The following is a 19,869-nucleotide window of genomic DNA, read 5'->3' as shown; positions in this document are numbered from 1 at the left end:
TAGAGTGTATACAGTTTGAGGAACTTTGTCTCAGAGATGATGACGTATCTGAGCTGAAGACACAGTGATGTATGAGGAAAGAGGAAAGTTATTTGGACCCTTTGCTTCTGGAGGTGGTATTAGTTTTAGGATAGAAATGTCTGATTAGATCCATGGTCAGGGGCAAGAGGTTATGAGTAACAGTAAGGCAGTAGTGTAGGAATCTCTGCCCCAAGAATTGTCCAGTAGATATGAGGCTCTTGTAGCTTGCAGGTATTATTACTTGCTGTATCCCAGGGTCAAGGGTATTTTCTCAGGGCTAAAGTGGAATATACAGAGAGAAGCTCTATTAACAGTGATCCATATGTGTACCAGTAATATAGGTTGCAGTCAGAAAGAAGTTCTTTTGGGGAATAATACGGAATGAAGATTAAATTAAAAAGTAGAAACACAAAGCTAATCATCTATATTTAGTGGCGGTAATTGATGATGATGTAATTAGGCTAATAATCTATGGATGAGTGTTTGAACCTTATCTGTTTAAGATGGTGAAATTTCAATTTGGGGAGAAGGATTCAGGTGAAAAAAGCTTTCGAAATCCATGGTAAAAGTTGAAGCATTAGAAAAGTATACTGTTGTGGGTAAAGAAAAGCCAAATTGAAACAAAGGGACAGTAAGTTAAATGGTAATATTGCATCAAAGAGTATGTGGGGAAATCTTTTTGGCTGTGCAGAGCATCTGCAGTAAGATATGTGAAGGAGTCGCACAAATAGAAGTAAATGACATCAATCTGATCACCCATTACTAAGAGATGGTTACAAGGTGACCAAGTTTGGATAGTAAATACTCCTGGGAAAATATTTTAAAATAAAACAAACAAAATTGGAAGTTAGAGCAGTAACCCTGATAACAAAGCATGGCATGAAGATATTTGTGAGAAAATATCTCAACACAAAAATATCAGGAGGTTAAAACGGTATGGGTAGAGATTGTTATTATCAAGAGTTGGAAAATACGTGTTTAAGGGCCCCCTAGCAACAGTTATATTGATGGACAAAGCATTTAAAAATAAAGTTCTTGGACCTTATGACAAATGCAGTTAAATAGCTGTGTGTGATGTTAATTTGAATAATGACAGGAATATGTCAAATTGGCAAATAAAAAATCTGGAAGTTTAGTTTGTAGAATATTTTTGTGACACACTTCTGGCGCAAGATATTGTGGAACTAATTAGGTATGTAGCTATTTTAGATCTAGTTTTGTGTAACGAGGTGGGATAAATAAATATTATCATAAGAAAAGATCCACTGGGAAGGAGTAATCAGATTACTGTTGAATTCCACATGAAATTTGAAAACAACATTATATAACCATCCAGCCAAGATTTTTAAATTTAAATAAAGTCAGTTATATTTGTATGAGTGTTCAGAGTGTCTGAGGTCGATTTGGTGAATAAAATGGTCTATGATGATGGGAATAAATAGTGGAAAACATATAGAGAAACAATTCGAAACATTCAACAAGAAATACAGTGTCTTGTAAATCAAGCAAGATCCATCAGTTATTTATTAAGGATGTTCAGGATTGTGGTAAAGAATAGTTGTATGTCTGAGGATTGAGAGTGTTTTCGGACCCAGTAAAACGCCACCAAGATGTTTGTGGAAAGAGAGCAGATATATGGGCCAAAGGACCAATTCTTGTGCTGTGCTTTTCTAAGTTCTAAGGGGAAGAAACAAAAATCTGTGAGTAAACTATTGAGAAACATAGAAACAGATTATAGGAATTTCACAAGTATTTGATTTGATTTATTGCAGTCACGTGCACCTAAGTACAGTGAAAATTTATGTTTTGTGAGTAGTACAGGCAGACCATAGCAAACAAGGACATACAGATCAAAGGGTGCTTAAACAAGCGAGGCATACAAGATTACAGCTGAACAGGAGGTGAACAAAGCAAGACGAACACCAGATTTGAAATCTAAAAGGGAAGCAAGTACCTGAGGTAGATATTGGTAAATATTGAAGTAGAGGCAGGAAAGATTATCATTGACATTGAGGAAATATTATAGATATTGAACAAATATTTTGTGCCTGTTTTTGGTATAGAAGGCAAAAGTTATATACTGGAAATAGAGGGTAACCTCGGGACTGATAAAAGTGAAAAAATTAAAGTGATTAATATCAGTAAAGAAAAAGAGTCGGTGCAACTTGAGGGACGAAATTTGTGAAATCCCCAGATTCAATTATTTACATCCTAGGGTCCTAAAAGAGAAAGCTACAGAGACAATGGATGCTTCCTTTATGTGTTTTTAAAAGATTTTTCTGTCCAAACTTCTGCGCCTCTCTACTTTTTGCCACTTTTAAGGTCCTCTTTAGAATATAACTGTTTCACCAAGCAGTTGTTCACCTTTTCTACGTTTCTTTTTGTGAATTTGTGGCAAAGTAAATGTCAATCATGTCAATCAAAAATGACACCATTAAAAACAAAAACAAATTGGGGACATTTTTCAACTTTAGATGCTATATAAATGCATATTATTGTTGTTCTTGTTGAAATCTATTTTAATTGCTGAAAAAGTTTTTTGTTTGTTATTTTGCATTAATCAGGACAGATGCAAGAACACTAAAATGCAAAGGGATCAACAATTTAACTGCATGAAGAAGTGGAGTGCTGATAGGTTGACAAGTGAAAAATGTGCAAAGTGATATCACATGTGGGGTTTAATGTTTGCTCAGCTCAGGGTCAGCTGTTCTACACTATCATCTGATGCTGATTTTTTCCTTGTTATGTGTGGGTGTGCATGTTTCTTTTCATTCATGTGACCTTTCAGCTAGAGGACAAAGATTTAATGTAACTGGCAATAAAGGCAAAAGGGGGTTGAGGAGAAAACTTCCACAGTTAGTTGTTTTGTGGAACACGCTACCTGAAATGGTAGTGGAATTCAATTTTTATTCTACTTTCAAAAGGAATTGTATAAATAATTGTAAAGGAGAAATTTTCCAGGCTGTACAGAAAGTGGAAAGTCAGTGAGATTGATTGGATTAGTATTTCCAAGGGCTCATGGACAATGGGCCAATTGGTCTCTGAAATAACAGCATCAAGACTAGTATCCTGTCACCAGGTCACCCTTTATTTACATGTGCACTGTACACGGGCTCTGACCAGCCAGCTCAGCTAGAATGAGGAGACTTCCTGATTCTCTTGATTAAATCTATCAGCCAGGGCTCTCTGATTGGGCCAGGTTAACAGCCCCAAACAAGGATCTCATAATCAAAGAGATTCACCTGGCCAGCATTTCAGTCACTGAAGTCTCCTTCTGTGATTGTTTGTGTTGCAACTCTAACCTTCGGAGGTTCTAAATACACTCCATACCTTGTATGTTGTTTTTATGAATGTGTTCTATTTCTATAATAAGGTGTTTTTCTCCTTACTATTTATGAATCTTTGCCAACAAACCTGTTTAGATACTAGCAATCAACATCAAATCTAAGACCAGGAGATAAATCTCAGACACATTCATTTTCATTCTCTGTGAAATAATTCAAGGTTTTTGTGCTCACTCTGTAACTTGTCTCCTTTATTCCCTTCAGTGGGATTGCTGGAGCCACGCAATCTGAGGGTATCCGATGAATGGTATACTCGATTCCGTGTGACCTGGGATCCTGCACCATCTCCAGTCCTTGGATATCGACTTGCTTACCAGCCCACAGGTAGCTAAACACTGCATCTGTACTGCATATGTCCCATTTGCCTGCTCTTTTACACAGTTTTATTTCCCCTCCTGTGGTTTCACTACAGGTAATAATGCTTCACCTTCGCTTTTCCATTTCCATCACTGCAGTCTTAAATTCTATGCTTTGCCTCCCCTTGATTTTATTCATTTCGTGCTTGGGATAACAAAAATTGCTGATAATCGTATGACTGAATTAAAACTTAGACTCACCTGGCCTTCCAGACCTAACATTCTAGCTCTTGGTTTCGTGTACCTTAGTCAGTGCTTGTTGATCCAGGAAGGATTAGAAGATCAATCAAGGGTTTCTGGTTCCTGGAAGCTAGCAGAGGGTGGATTTGGCTGCATGCTCATCTAGAACTAAACAACTTACCCACAAATATGACGGGATCGGGCACAGTATGCCAAATTGAGAGATCGACACCCCCATGTCTTAGAACATAGAACATAGAACAGTACAGCACAGAACAGGCCCTTCAGCCCACAATGTTGTGCCGACCATTGATCCTCTTGTAGCTACTTGACTGAAGTCTGACACAAAATTGGCTTGTGCATGGCTTTTGAACAAGCTTCATCCCTTTACAAATCCAACGAGTGTGGCCTAGCATCTTTTTTAAGGCCCTCGCTAGATGCACTTTGATTGACATCCAGGCCTGCATTAGATCCCCCAGGATCCTTCAACATTCATCACAATAACTGTTTTTAAAGGAGAAATTGCAAAACTGCATTTGGGAACAGGAGCTCTACCTCTCCAATAATATGACCTCCCACCACCCTGTGCACCTGATTTCTGACTGATATTCCCTGAAATGTGAATGTGTACCCGAATTGTGCCTTGTTGAAATGGCTGAGCTACCATGCTGGTGCACCTGGCTTGAGAAGCCACCCTGGAAAATTAGGCACCAGTCTCGAAGTTTGTTGCTGCATTGGGGGTGTGAATCCCAGTTTGTGACCTTGCGCTCAACTTCAAACACAAAGTCTGAACCTCAATTAAGTCGTTTGCCCCTCCTGAAGATACATCTGAATCAATGTTCACCTTTCTGCCAGATTAAAATCATGTAGAGTTGAATTTCAACATAATAGGTACATTTTTTATTCAGAGTTTCTCCTGCTCCTTCCTTCCTTATTCATGTGAAAGCCACATTAAACCCAGGAATAATAAATCATGAAAGATGGTGGATCTAAAATTTAAGGCATTTGTCATTTCAGGCAGCGACGAGAAAATGGAGTTGTTCGTGGGGGATGTGACATCTTATACACCACAGAATCTGAAACCCGGAACACCATATGATGTCAACGTCTACGCCATCTATGACTCAGGAAGCAGTGGTCCATTGGCAGGCCAAGGCACTACCCGTAAGTCAATGTGGCCGACTTTGTATTGAGCCAACGTGGCGCTGCTTTCATTTCTTCTTCTCGCCCGTTTTTCTAAGTTCCCCACCAACTTTACCTGCTGGGCCTTAAGCAAGCAGTCGGCCCTAGATTTGCGCAACTTGCTGCCATTGACGGATTGAAGGTTGCAGTTCTCTGGTGTAACTGCCTGGTGGTGAAGTTGCCATCGCGATAATGCCAAACTGCACCTCTTCATTCTCGGGAGGGCCACTTGCAAGGATGAAAGGGACGTGATTAAGGATATGTGGATTGACACTCATAGCTTCAGTAATGCCTCTTTTGTTGTGGTGGAACAAATTTGCAGTGGCATTACACCAGCTGACAGCAACTGACCATGCCTACATTTCCTTTAAAAACACCTCTACTCGGTGTGTTTTGATTGCAGATAAGAGGGCGGTTGAGGAAAATAACCAAATTCTTCAGCCTGATTGCTGAGTTGGGGTCAAGTCCTGATGAGCTTCGCTGAGCATTCGTTGAGTTTCAGTGAGCTGAGCCAGACGGGCTGTGAGTGCACAGTATCTCAGTGTTGGACAGGGCAGGGGCTTGGCTCTTGCCTCTTAGCAAGCCTTGGGGCCAATGCCTAACAGTGGTGCTTCCAGTTCTCATTCAATCACAGGGCATGAGTGTTGCTGGGAACACCAGCATCGATTGAAAGCCCAGGAAGACACTATCTAATGGGCAAGATCAGAGGAGTAAGGCAGGAGCAGACTCTGAACATATGAACAAGGAGCAACAGTAGGGCCAAACAGCCATTTCAGCCTGCTCTGCCAATCAATAAGATTGTGGCTGATTGGATTTTAACTACAACTCTACACTCCCGACTTCCTCCAATAATTTTTCATGCCCTTGGTCATCAAGAATCCATCTACCTCTGCCTTATACATATTGAAAAACTCTGCATCTAATACATTTTGAGGAAGGGAACTCTGAAGACTCTCAACCCTCTGAGAGAAAAAAAAGAATGTTTCCTCATCTCAATTTTAACTTCCTAAGTGGTGCATGTGATAAGTCTGGAATCCAACAGTGGACTGCTCCATGCAGCAATGGTGGGTTCCTCTCGATGAACCGAATGGTTATTCTCAGGTTCAAACATGTTGTGGTACTCTTCTAGATCCTGAGAACAAATGCGAGAGAAAAGTAAAGAATCACTTGCTCACACAGAGAGGTCCGGAAATCTGAGATTTCACTTGTTGAGTATGAAAGGGGCACAAGGCACTAGTGGCTTTAAGATTAATCAGAGAACTGTAGGAAAAGAAAATGATTTTTAAAAATCTGTTCTCAGGGTGTAGCTTCACTGGCAGGAGGGTCTTTATTTCTCTTGACAAGGTAGTAGTTGTCTCTTCTTACTCCTGTAACATTACCCTAATACATTTATCTCAAAGCCACTCTATTTCCTCCCTTTAAGGAGAGTAGAGAGGTGCTGATTTTATTTTGCACCAATCTGCCTGTGGCCTCCTTTCGCTCCCCAGACATATCACACACATTGCCTTTGCAGGATGAATGTGTTTTTCTTTGCTGATGCTGATTTCCTCTGGGTTTATACTGATGGCTGCCAAGTTCAGTCTAAGCACTAGCCAGTGTTAAATTACCAGCCCCTGCATGCGCTCAGTTTTCATTCCCCACAGAAAAGTGGCAGGATACTCCTGTCAACCCTTTGTTCTAGCGAACGCAGAATTCACACTTTCAGAGTTGAAGCCAACTTTGAGGTCATTTGGTGAACAGTTTATTTCAGAATGTAGGTGAAGGGATTAAAGCATCATGACTTAATCTAAACCACTGTGTGTGAAGGTCTGACACTTTAATGCCAAATTTCAGACATCACCACCCAGACCGGTCTCAGTGGGCCCCCTTTTAAACTACCCATTTTTAATGTTTTTTTTACCCCTCTTTCCCAGCTTCCTTCCTTCCTGTAATATCATCCCTCTTGGATATTCTTGCACCCAAATCCCCTCCCTCAACCCGACTCTTCAACCTTCCTACTGCCTGGCCATATTCATGATGTGGAGGTGCCGGTGTTGGACTGGGGTGGACAATGTCAGAAATCAGGAGAGAGGCTCTGAAAGCGTGTGCTTTCAAATAAACCTGTTGCTCTATGACCTTCCATATTCCACAGCATGAGTCACTGTAGGATAAGCCTGCAGCTTCCATCTGAATCCTGGAGTAGCCTCTGAAGGGACCATTGAGGAATGTTTGCTGCCTCCTTATGAGCCACAGGCCCTAAATATCCCATTCTCCTCTCTAGTAATATCATGAGCAGGTTTAGGCCTCATATGTAAGGAAGGATATGCTGGAGTTAGATCGGGTCCAGAGGAGGTTTGCAAGAATGAACCTATGTATTAAAGACCTGACATGTGAGGAGCGTATGAGGACTCTGGGAATGTACTTGATGGAGCTTAGAAGGAAAAGGGCAGATCTCATTGAAACTCACAGAATACTGTGAGGCCTGGGTAGAGTTGACATGGAGATGTTCCCACTAGCAGGAGAGATCAGGAACTAAGGGCACAGTGTCCGAGTGAAGGGACAGCCCTTTAAAACTGAGATGAGGAAGAATTTCTTCAGCCAGATGGTGGTGAACCTGTGGAAATCCTTACCACAGAGGGCTGTGGAGGCAAAGTCATTGAGGTTCTTGATAGAAATGGGATGAAGGCTTATGAAAAGAATGCAGGAGAAGGAGGTTGCGAAATGTATCAGCCTCGATTGAATAGTGGAGCAGAATTAATGGACATACAGGCCAAATTCTCATCCTAAATCATCTGGTCTTATGGCCTTACTGATCTGTCCGTTAAATTAATCCTTCCAATATTCTCCGCATTCAACTCATCACTCACCTCGTTGACCCAAAGAATTCTTACATTTCCCTCCAGAAATCCTATGAGCAAAGCCCTTGCCACCTATAAGCTGGGGGCTGATGGTTATTCCCTTCCCCCGAATGAATCCTTACCAGTTAAGCTGCAGATTCCAACACTACTGGGGTGGTAGTGTAGCACTTATCACTGATACTCACCTTGGTCTTTTCCTCACCATTTCTCAGGCATTTTCTGCTTCACCATGACTGGTTTAGGAAGGTGAGGAGGTGGAGAAGGGGAAGCAGGGTGTTGCTTTCCTCACCTCGTGTTTGGATCCCTTGCAGACTAACTGATAGAGTTTGATTTGTGTAACCAGTATAACCCCTCTTTCATTGCAGCGTTGGTTGAAAAGAAGCAGATGGACTGGGGGACTTGTCTCCCTCTGCAATCCTCACGCTTCCAAATATGCAGTGATCTGTCAGCCAAGCAGTAACGTGCACGGTGATTTCTCATGTTGCTGATGACACCAGATGAAATGTCCTTTGGTTTTTCTCTTTCTCTCCTAGTGTACCTAAATGTGACTGGAATAAACACATACAACATTGGCTGGGACACCTTCTGCATCCAGTGGAATCCTCATAGAGCAGCAAGCTCCTACAGAATAAAGCTACAACCAGTTGATGGTAATCATGGAGTCCTAGAAGGAATTTTGTTGTTAAGAAGTTGCTTGTTTTTAGAAAAGACCGAAAGAACTGTAGGTGCTGTAAATCAGGAACAAAAACAAAGTTGCTGGAAAAGCTCAGCAGGTCTGGCAGCATCCGTGGAGGAAGAAAACAGAGTTAACGTTTCGGGTCCGGTGACTGAGAACTGAGGAAGGGTCACCAGATCCAAAACTTTAACTCTCTTTTCTCTTTCACAGATGCTGCCAGACCTGCTGAGCTTTTCCAGCAACCGTGTTTTTGTGCTTGCTTTTAGATATTAGTTTAGAATAGCTAGGTGGTTGTTTTTGACTGGCACAGATATGATGGGCCCAAAGGCCTTTTTCTGTGCTGTAGATCTACAGGATTCTACCGTTTGGATAGTTATCCAATGCACAGCTGCCTGTATCCAAACAAACAGCAAGTCCCACTTACTCATCTTCCCCGTGCTCACTGACCTACATTGGGTGCTGATCCAGTATCCTTGGAATTTAAGATTGTTTTCAAATTCCTCTGTGCCCTCAACAGCTTGCTGCCTCAGTCAGTTCCTACAAATCTTTTGAGTTTGCAGTGTTCCTGCAATTCTGATTGGCCTGTTCTCACACTTCCCTTCACCCACAAGAGCAATCCGTTCCGAGGCTCAATAAACTTCTATCTCAATGTTGCTAGCCAGCCAGTAGACTGATATAATCTGCGAGTGACTCAGTTTTGCAACTGGAGAGAATTAGGAAAAGAATTCCGAGAAATGGATAAAAGAAGAGGAAAGTGGATCGTGCAGCGGGTGAGGCAGTGACACTGGCATTTAATTCCCAGCAACTGTGGTTTGATTTCAGTCCAGACTAAGTCTGTGTTATCCACTCAACTGTTGCATCTGATTTGAAAACCAGCATAAGGGCGTCAATTTTGTCAGCGTAAATCTGCACTGAATTAAGATTGAACTGGCAATGCTACTTGAAGGCAGAATGGCACTGGTGTAAAATGGAAAGCCTTTCATATATTTGAGCTGGGCCACACTGTTTGGGCAATGCAAGGGGAGCTTTTACAATGCTTTTCAAATTGATGACCTTAGGAGTAAACTTGCACATATTCAGTGACATTTATCACCTCAGTATGTCCTGAAGTGCTTCACAACCACACCAAGTACTTTTGAAGTCACTGTTGTAAAATGCTGGACAGCCCAGCACTCAATTTCTGCACGACCAGCTCCCACTAACAGCAAGTGATAACCAATCCCTTCGCTTTAAGCGTTGGGTAAGTGATCAATATTGGCCCAAGCGCTGGGGAAATCTCCCCTGCTCTTCTTATAATAGTATCATGGGATCTTTTACGTCCAGTTGAGGGGGCACATGAGACTTGACATTTCATCTGAATTATAGCATCTTCAACAGCGTGGCACTCCCACTAATACTGCTCAGGGGAGTGCATGCGCCTTTGTACAGAAGTACAGGCTTGACCAACAAGTGAGGCAATGGTCCAGTGGTATTTTCGCTAGACTGTTAGTCCAGAGACCCAGACAATCTGGGGACCTAAGGTTTGAATTCTGCCATTGCAGATGGTGGAATTTGAATTAAATTTTTAAAAATCTGAAATTAAGAGTGATGAGTCCATTGTTGAAGAAAGTCCATCTGGTTCATTAACATCCTTTAGGGAAGGAAACTGTCATCCTAACCTGATGTAGCCAAAATGTGATTCCAGACCCACAGCAATGTTGCTGACTCTTAACTGCCCTCTGGGCAATTAGGGGTGAGCAATAAATGTTAGCTCAGCCAGCAATGCCCTCATCCTGTGAATGGATAAAAAATAAATCTTCCTAACCACTGTAGTTTAATAAAGCAAGTGCCACTTTTGAAGTTCCTCCCTTAAGTTGGGGCAGCTGGGAAATGAAGGGAAGCGTACACCCCTTGAATTTTGTCTGCAGTCATACAGTCACTCTTCTACCATGTATTCTGAAATAGATGGTCATGGTATGGAGCCCCACAATAACCTCTCAGTCTAGACTGAAACTCTAGTGTGGCACTCACTGAATGATGTGTTGTTGAGTATCCTCTTTCCAAGCTCCATGACTGTTCTGATGAACCTTAGAAATTTGCACAATGCTGAAAAAAAGCCGCGAACGTTGAGTTGGAATCCTCACCAATATTCCTCGCTTAAACAACACCATCAGTAACAGATGGTTACATGTTTTCTGTGAAAGATACATGGTTCAGCTTCCTCCATGATGATAGTGATTATTCATAAATCATTAAGCGATAAACACTGAGATAATTTGTTGATATGATAAAATGCCATATTGATGATCATGTTTTAGAACTCTTCAGAAGCATATTGCAGTGAAGGGCAACTTGAACATAAATGTGCACATTTTTATTATACTGGAGTGATTTTGGAATGTTTACCACTGCACCTTATTTCCATATGGATTCAGTTCACAACAAAGCCTGTAGGGTGTTAAAAACAGGAAACTGATGTGTGCACTAGAAACTGTAATTCATTAGCCTTCATTATCATAACCTTTGAAGGTTTGCCAACTAACTCACTAAGCGATATGAAACAAAAGAAGTTTAACAATATCAGAAAGACATGCTGAATGAAAATGAGCTGAATCCACATATGCATATAAACACAGACATCTGTGCACACACAAATACAATGTATGTACAAACACATGCTTACAGACATAAGAGTCAGTTGCAGGAGTAGGAGTATTTGACCCTTCGAGATTGCTCCACTATTTAGTAAGATCATGGGCGATCTGATTGACGAATTCCATCTTCCCAATAACCCAATAACTTTTCATCCCCTTGCACAGCAAAAATCTATTCATCTCTGCCTTAAAAATATTCAAGAACTCTGCTCCCACCACCATTTCAGGAAGAGCCTTTCAAAGATTTATGATCCAATATGAGAAAAAAAATCTACAGCTCTATCTTAAATGGATGTTCCCTCATTTTTAACCAGTGACCTTTGAGTTGTATATTCTTCCACAAGTGGAACTATCCTTTCTATGGCCACCCAGGCAAGCTTGAGTCAGCTCTTAATCTTCTAAATTCCAGCGGATAGAAGCCTAGTCTTCCCAACCTTTCTTTATAAGGAAGATGTTTAGGTTGGGTGGATTGACACTGGTAAAATTGGCTGCAGTGTCCAGGACTGGGCAGATGGGTTAGCCATAGGAAATGGGTGGTAATGGAGATACGGTGGGGGGCCGGGTCGGTGTGGGATGCTCTTCGGAGTGCCGGTGTTGAACTGATGGGCTGAATGGCCTCTTTCTGCACCGTGGGGATTCTGTGATTCTCTGACTGTAAGACATCCTGCTCACACAAATACACACGGTACATTTACACACATTTATGCACACTCACAAGCATGCCCCCTTCGTACAAACAGCTGATAAACAAATTTGAGAGAAATATGCATGGAGCTGTGGACCTGCCCCTCTCAGAGTGCTGAATGCATCTGAAAACTGAGTGGCATTTCCTGTTTTCATTGTGCTGCAGTTCTGCCATGTGATTCAACATAGTGGAAAGTAGAAATGCTTGCCAGCTAAAATAGTCCTCCTTGGTTTTAAACATGTTTACAGGTTGAAAATGGGGAGGGAGTCTGAGTTGCTGCTGTCTACAATTGGAAATTTTTTACAAATACTGCTTCCAACCCTGTTATAAAGTCACAGGAATGAAAAGAGCTAATGAACAGTAACACCTTTGCAATGCCATCCTCATACTCTCGAAAAGTTCAGAAGTGAGCAAAAGGCCTTAAACTCAGCAAAGAGATAATGGGAACTGCAGATGCTGGAGGATCTGAGATAACAAACTGTGGAGCTGGATGAACACAGCAGGCCAAGCAGCATCTTAGGAGCACAAAAGCTGACGTTTTGGGCCTAGACCCTTCATCAGGAAAGGGTCTAAGCCCGAAATGTTGGCATTTGTGCTCCTAAGATGCTGCTTGGCCTGCTGTGTTCATCCAGCCCACACTTTGTTATCTTAAACTCAGCAAAACCCGTCCTGATTTCTTGTCTCCAACAAACCCCTTCCTGTTTCTGTATTAAAGACTGATAGCACAGTCATAGGGAGGTTTGGGATTTTTTCTGGGTTCCTTCAGATTCCCCAAGAATGGTCTTAATCCATCCCTGTCTACAATTCACCTCGCTGCCAAGCCAGGTTTGTTCAAAATTGCTCATTTTGAAATGTCAGGCAGGATGGCCAAAAGGACAGATGGCTCTTTTAAATGTAAATTGTCTCTCAAGACCAATGTACAAAATACCACCTACTCCAGTCTCTGCAGATATGCTGGCTTATCTGCATAATGTTTCCATGATCACTTTATTCAGATTTCCTGGCATCTGCAAATTTACTTTCATTTTTGATTTTGCATTGTCTTGCATTCTGCATTCAGTGCAGTCCAGCAAATCTGCATCCTACACACTCCAGTCTAATGACTGTCAAGTTCCATAGTCCTTAAATCGTGAGGTTCACTCAAGAGCAAACTCCCCCACTACAGCTCTCTGCTTTTAATCATACTTACTTGCTCTGTCCCATTCACTTTACTGCTGAGCACTCACCTTATATTGTGTTCGCATGAATAAACCTTGTGTCAGTGATTCCAAAAGATTGCCTGAGAATTTCCTGCAGCATTTTAGGGTCCATAACATCGGCATTATATTACTCAGCGCCTTCTTTGAAAACTGATATTTCAGTTGAGAGCCTTTTTAAATGAACGATGATAGCTGAAGGGAAAAGAAATAAATATCCCTGCATTGCAGACACTCCTGGACATTTCAATCCAAGGAAGTGATCAGTTGAAAGGCAGTAGACTGCACACACAAGATGCTGCTCAGTGTGTTATTCTGAAAAGTTCACATTTGTTGCAAGAATGTTAATAACCCAAACACTACTTCAATTTTACAAACACACAACAGTGATGTCTTTATAAACATTATAAATAAGTTTAAACTCTATATGCTCACCAATGTATTTTATGTCTCCCATGTAAATTATTGTGATTCAGAATTCACACAAAATGGACTCCAGGAATTATGTTACCCCGCTCATGTTGAGTACTTATACAGGTCTGGCAGAACCTGTGGATCGAGAAACAGACTTAATGTTTGAAACTAGTATGACTGTTCTTCAGACCAGTTCAAGTCATACGAGGCTTGAAATGTTAACAGTATCTATTGTATTTTGTTTTCAAATGGGCACTCATTCAAGCCTCTCTTTGTTTTGAAGCTTACGCCAGTGGTCATCAAGAAGTAACCATCAGTGGTGCTGAATCCAGCCACTGCTTCACTGGGCTTTCCCCTGATTCCCTTTACGAAGCTGTGATTTACACTCAACTCCCAAACCTCGAGGGACCTGGAGTGCACGTGCAAGAGAGGACCTGTGAGTACTGTGTTGCAAACTATCATTAACAAGAGGGCAAGAAAGGAACAATAAACTTTCTGCTTGCAAGTGGGAGTTGGAATAACATCTCTAGTGATACAATCAGTAATACAAAGCGCAGGCAGAGCCATCACTGAGGGGTGAGAGAGAGCTGAATGCACATCAGTGGAGATACAGTCAGTAACATAAGTTTCTCTGGGGTAGGGAGAGAGGTTACTGAGTAACCGTATGAGGGAGCTGGATCCACAATAGGACCCCAGTTAATGTCCCGGAGATGGAAGTTCAAACCCCACCATGCTATGTGGTGAACTTGTATAATTGGAAATTTTTTACTAATACTGCTTCCAAACCTGTTACAAACTCACAGGAATGAACGGAGCTAATGAACAGTAACACCGTTGCAGTGCCATCCTCGTACTTGCGAAAATTTCAGAAGAGAGAAAAAGGCCTTAAACTCAGCAAAACCCGTCCTGATTCCTTGTCTCCAACAAACCCCTTCCTGTTTCTGTATTAAAGACTGATGGCACAGTCATAGGGAGGTTTGGGATTTCTTTTTGGGTTCCTTCAGATTCCCCAAGCACGGTCTTAATCCAACCCTGTCTACAATCCACCTCGCTGCCAAACCAGGTTTGTTCAAAATTGCTCATTTTGAAATGTCAGGCAGGATGGCCAAAAGGACAGATGGCTGTTTTAAATGTGGATTGTCTCTCAAGACCAATTTACAAAACACCACCTACTCCAGCCTCTGCAGAGAAGCTGGCTTATCTGCATAATGTTTCCATGATCACTTTATTTAGATTTCCTGGCATCTGCGAATTTACTTTTATGTTTGATTTTGGATTGCCTTAAATTGTGCATTTGATGGCTTTAAAAGCTGATCTACAGCCCATGAGGAAGGGAAGCTGTGTCCATACCTGATACAGGCCTGTCTCCAGACCACAGCAATGTGGTTGACATTTAATTGTCATTCTGGCAATTACGAATGGATAATAAGTATTGGCCAATCACAGGCACCCACATCCTGTGAATGAATGAAATGAAATGGACTCTGGTTCATGGAGTAGGTGAAAGAGAGATTAGATTCCCTACGGTGTGGAAACAGGCCTTTCGGCCCAACAAACCCACATTGCCCCTTGAAGCATCCCACCCAGACCCATCCCCCTATAAGCCACACATTCCTGAACACGACAGGCAATTTAGCACGGCCGATCCACCTAGCCTGCACATCTTTTCCACTGTGGGAGGAAATCGGAGCACCCAGAGGAAACCCATGCAGACACGGGGAGAATGTGCAAACTCCACACAGACAGTTACCCGAGGCAGGAATTGAACCTGGGTTCCTGGCGCTGTGAGGCTGCAGTGCTAACCACTGAGCCACCGTGCCCTGGCTGGCTGGCCACTCTTTAACACCCACTGAAGGCACATGTGAATGTGTACTGGAGGAGCACACAGTTATCTTGAGACTGCCCATTTGATCATTTATCCATTTCCGATCTCTCAAAGAATAAAATGGACCCTTTAACTGTGGTTTGAACGGTTCAAGCCATTCTCTCTGGGGCAGGGGAAGAGGGAATGGTGGAGGGTGAGTAGAATAGGGAATGGGGTGAGAATGGTTGCCTATCCTTTCCAAAGGGCTACAGTTTTGAGTTTGAATTTGAGTTTTGGTATCGGGTTCACAAACTTAATTGCATAACCCGATGTCCAATCAGATGGTCAACAAAATGAATGCTTTTCTCGGGGATGGGTGTTTTGATTTTGTGATAATTTAAGAAGTATTTCAATAAAATCCCAAATGCATGTTTGATTTCCTTTGCAGTGTTTCGCCCGACAGAAATTCCAACAGAACCCCCATCTCCTCCTCCTCCACCGACAATCCCTCCAGCCCGGGAAGGTGAGTTCTTTACCTTAGCTGTGTTGCCATTTCTGATGACCTTACTCAGGAATGTTGTGATGGGGAAAATATGGTCCAAAATTTGGAGGCCTCTCTGGAAAGTTTTAGACTTTGGATTTGAGTCAGATTGAACCCTGGAATTCCACAATAAAAGCAGAGAGCATTGGAATTATGCAACAGGTCTGACTGTGCCTGAGGGAGATTTTTCAGGAGCTATAGGATTACTACTCTGATTGGATGTGTTTCTAGATTTTTTATGTTTATGGCGCATCAATGATCTGGATATTAAATCATGACAGAACGGTTTGCATCAGCTGCTGTATCAATTAATCAAATATTTTACTTGATTTTTTTGTAACAACTGAAAAAAGAGAATAAAACAAAGTAAATGGATTATTTAAGTGTCTTTTGGTTATCATTCTGGCTTGCAGGAATGGCTTGAGAAAAATCCCTTAAATTCTAGAGAACCCATCGCAGTCCTGAAGGGCTTGTGTCGTCCAGGACCCCATTTCTCGGTGGCACTACATCAGAATGTTGCAATCCTCTCTGTCCCCATAATGGAATGGGCCTGTCAGTGTGTTCCCAGCTATTAAATTTTCCCCCTTGATTTTTCAACATGTAGATTAGAGGCAATGAGATTGAAGTTGGGATGAGTTAATGTGACAATTGATTTCATCTGTGGTTAAAAAAAATGAGGCATTTACTTTATACCTGGTGCGGATGCCTTGTGGCATTGCTCGTTTGCAGTTAGAAGTAACTTAGGAGATGTCACCCAACACACACCAAGACTGAACTTAATGTTGGAGGCTAAAGTCCACCACCTGGGCTAAAAATAGGGCTTTGCCCTGGTTCATCTGGTGACAAGATCTGCAGAGGCACATTCTCCTGGTGGCCACTGGTGGAACTGCAATCCGAATTGCTTGCAGTGGCCCAACCACACCATTCAGGAGCTGCTGATACAATCAGAGGATGACCATTGCCGATTCTATCCCAGCAGGAGGGGCGAACATTGGTGGATGTGTGCCCTGAAGACAGGCAAATAATATCTAGGGACAATGGGGCCAGGCAGCCAGGGATAAAATGACGTGGGGTCGATTCCTCCCACTTCCTACAGACAAAGGGGGTGACCATCGGCACCCGCATGGGCCCCAGCTATGCCTGCCTCTTTGTAGGTTACATGGAACAGTCCCTTTTCCGCACCTACACAGGCCCCAAACCCCACCTCTTCCTCCGGTACAGTGATGACTGTATCGGCGCTGCCTCTTGCTCCCCAGAGGGGCTCGAACAGTTCATCCACTTCACACACCTTCCACCCCAACCTTCAGTTCACCTGGGCCATCTCCAACACATCCCTCACGTTCCTGGACCTCTCAGTCTCCATCTCAGGTAACCAGCTAGAAACTGATGTCCATTTCAAGCCCACCGACTCCCACAGCTACCTAGAATACACCTCCTCCCACCCACCCTCCTGCAAAAATTCCATCCCCTATTCCCAATTCCTCCGCCTCCGCTGCATCTGCTCCCAGGATGAGGCATTACACTCCCACACATCCCAGATGTCCGCGTTCTTCAAGGACCGCAACTTTCCCCCCACAGTGGTCGAGAACGCCCTTGACCGTGTCTTCCGCATTTCCCGCAACACATCCCTCACACTCCGCCCGCGCCACAACCGCCCAAAGAGGATCCCCCTCGTTCTCACACACCGCCCCACCAACCTCCGGATACAGCGCATCATCCTCCGACACTTCCGCCATCTACAATCCGACCCCACCACCCAAGACATTTTTCCATCCTTACCCTTGTCTGCTTTCCGGAGAGATCACTCTCTCCGTGATTCCCTTGTTCGCTCCACACTGCCCTCCAACCCCACCACACCCGGTACCTTCCCCTGCAACTGCAGGAAGTGCTACACTTGCCCCCACACATCCTCGCTTACCCCTATCCCAGGCCCCAAGATGACTTTCCATATTAAGCAGAGGTTCACCTGCACATCTGCCAATGTGGTATACTGTATTCATTGTACCCGGTGAGGCTTCCTCTACATTGGGGAAACCAAGCGGAGGCTTGGGGACCGCTTTGCAGAACACCTCCGCTTGGTTCGCAATAAACAACTGCACCTCCCAGTCGCGAACTATTTCAACTCCCCCTCCCATTCTTTAGAATGACATGTCCATCATGGGCCTCCTGCAGTGCCACAATGATGCCACCTGAAGGTTGCAGGAACAGCAACTCATATTCCGCTTGGGAACCCTGCAGCCCAATGGTATCAATGTGGACTTCACCAGCTTCAAAATCTCCCCTTCCCCCACCGTATCCCAAAACCAGCCCAGTTCGTCCCCTCCACCCACTGCATCCCAAAACTAGTCCAGCCTGTCTCTGCCTCCCTAACCTGTTCTTCCTCTCACCCATCCCTTCCTCCCACCCCAAGCCGCACCTCCATTTCCTACTTACTAACCTCATCCCACCTCCTTGACCTGTCCGTCTTCCCTGGACTGACCTATCCCCTCCCTACCTCCCCACCTTTACTCCCCTCTCCACCTATCTTCTTTTCTCTCCATCTTTGGTCCGCCTCCCCCTCTCTCCCTATTTATTCCAGAACCCTCACCCCATCCCCCTCTCTGATGAAGGGTCTCGGCCTGAAACGTCAGCTTTTGTGCTCCTGAGATGCTGCTTGGCCTGCTGTGTTCATCCAGCTTCACACTTTATTATCTTGGGGTCACCTTGTCATGGGATCAGCTGTTGGCTTCAGGGGTCCCCTCTGTGGATCATGAAGCAATCCTGCAGCCTCACATACCCCAACCATCTTGAAACCCACTTGGAGATTTTCGTATAAAATCTCCCATGTGGTGGTGGTCTCTCTCACTGCTAGTAAAATGCCTGCCGTGGCTGGAATAGACATTAACCAGCTACTTAAATGACTCAATGTGGCTTAAGGGAGGTGACAGGGCTCCCAACACTCCTGCCATTGGCGAAACTGCATCCTGGCCGGAAGTGTTTGAGCATGCCCATTCCTCCCCCAGTACTTTAACACCTCATTTTGTCAGCCTTCGCATTGCCCTGTCTATCATCATAAGGGTGCTTCAGCCCACTGTCTGAGGAAATAAGCCATCCTCAGCATGTGAAGAATGAGATCATTAGAATAAACAAAACTTGTAAAACTAGCCAGAATTAAATATTTTGAATCAACCCTTTCAGCTGTGGTATGGCACACCACTGGAACAGCTTGGACTTGAACCCAAGCCGAACTGCCACTGTATCGCCAGAGTCCCATCAATGATTCTTGTGATTCGCACTATTCCCTAAATGACTTTTAAATCCATTCTGTCCTACACAAACTCATCAAGAATTATACCATTGCATATAGTTTCTAACTAACTTGTTCAGGGACACTATTACACATCTTTAGGGCAGGTGGGTCTTGAACCCTGGTCTCTTGGGCTACCACTGCACCACAAGCAGTCACAACTGGGAGAATAATAGGAAGACTAATAATTGAAGCCACTAGAAATGTACTAGCATTGACAGAACAGAAGGAGACCATTTTGCCCAATTGGTTCATTCCAATGACCTCTTTCTAAATTACTTTGCCTGTCAGCATACTCTTCTTTCTCCCTCATGGCCTTGTTTCCCTCATCTCCGTTATTTACCACATCTTCACTGTTCAATGTGTGGTGGTCCCAGATAAAACCTTGACCAGTTACTTTTCTTTCATCAGTGGTTCATTGACTTACAGATTGGATTTGTATTGTTATTGCTTTTAACTTGTTTTACATTCCTTCAGCCTCTGAAGAGAAATCTTTCAGTTTGTGAAATTAACAGGAAATGTGAAGGAAAACATAAGCCTGTGATGATCATTATCCTTTTCTTTCCATGGCCAGTGTGCATGGGTGCAAAGGCAGACCTGGTGTTCCTTGTTGATGGTTCTTGGAGTATTGGTGATGAAAACTTCCACAAAATACTGCAGTTCTGTTTCGACACCATCGGAGCTCTTGATAACATCAGCCCACAGGGAATGCAG

The 19,869-nt window shown here is 43.2% G+C and overlaps 1 protein-coding gene across 4 annotated transcripts in view; it reads left to right on the top strand.

The window, feature by feature from the left end:
• Positions 1 to 19,869, top strand: part of LOC125454703 (collagen alpha-1(XII) chain) — a 266,793-nt gene that overhangs the window by 148,467 nt on the left and 98,457 nt on the right. For all 4 annotated transcript variants that reach the window (XM_048535772.2, XM_048535773.2, XM_048535777.2 and 1 more), the window contains 6 exons: positions 3,570 to 3,689; positions 4,919 to 5,065; positions 8,454 to 8,570; positions 13,808 to 13,960; positions 15,777 to 15,851; positions 19,730 to 19,869. In XM_048535772.2, coding sequence (XP_048391729.1) covers positions 3,570 to 3,689; positions 4,919 to 5,065; positions 8,454 to 8,570; positions 13,808 to 13,960; positions 15,777 to 15,851; positions 19,730 to 19,869 — 752 coding nt within the window. The remainder of the gene's footprint in view (positions 1 to 3,569; positions 3,690 to 4,918; positions 5,066 to 8,453; positions 8,571 to 13,807; positions 13,961 to 15,776; positions 15,852 to 19,729) is intronic.

This window comes from Stegostoma tigrinum, chromosome 9 (genome assembly GCF_030684315.1).
Source record: "Stegostoma tigrinum isolate sSteTig4 chromosome 9, sSteTig4.hap1, whole genome shotgun sequence".
NCBI classification, from domain to species: domain Eukaryota; kingdom Metazoa; phylum Chordata; class Chondrichthyes; order Orectolobiformes; family Stegostomatidae; genus Stegostoma; species Stegostoma tigrinum.
This window is presented reverse-complemented; position numbering and strand designations above follow the sequence as displayed.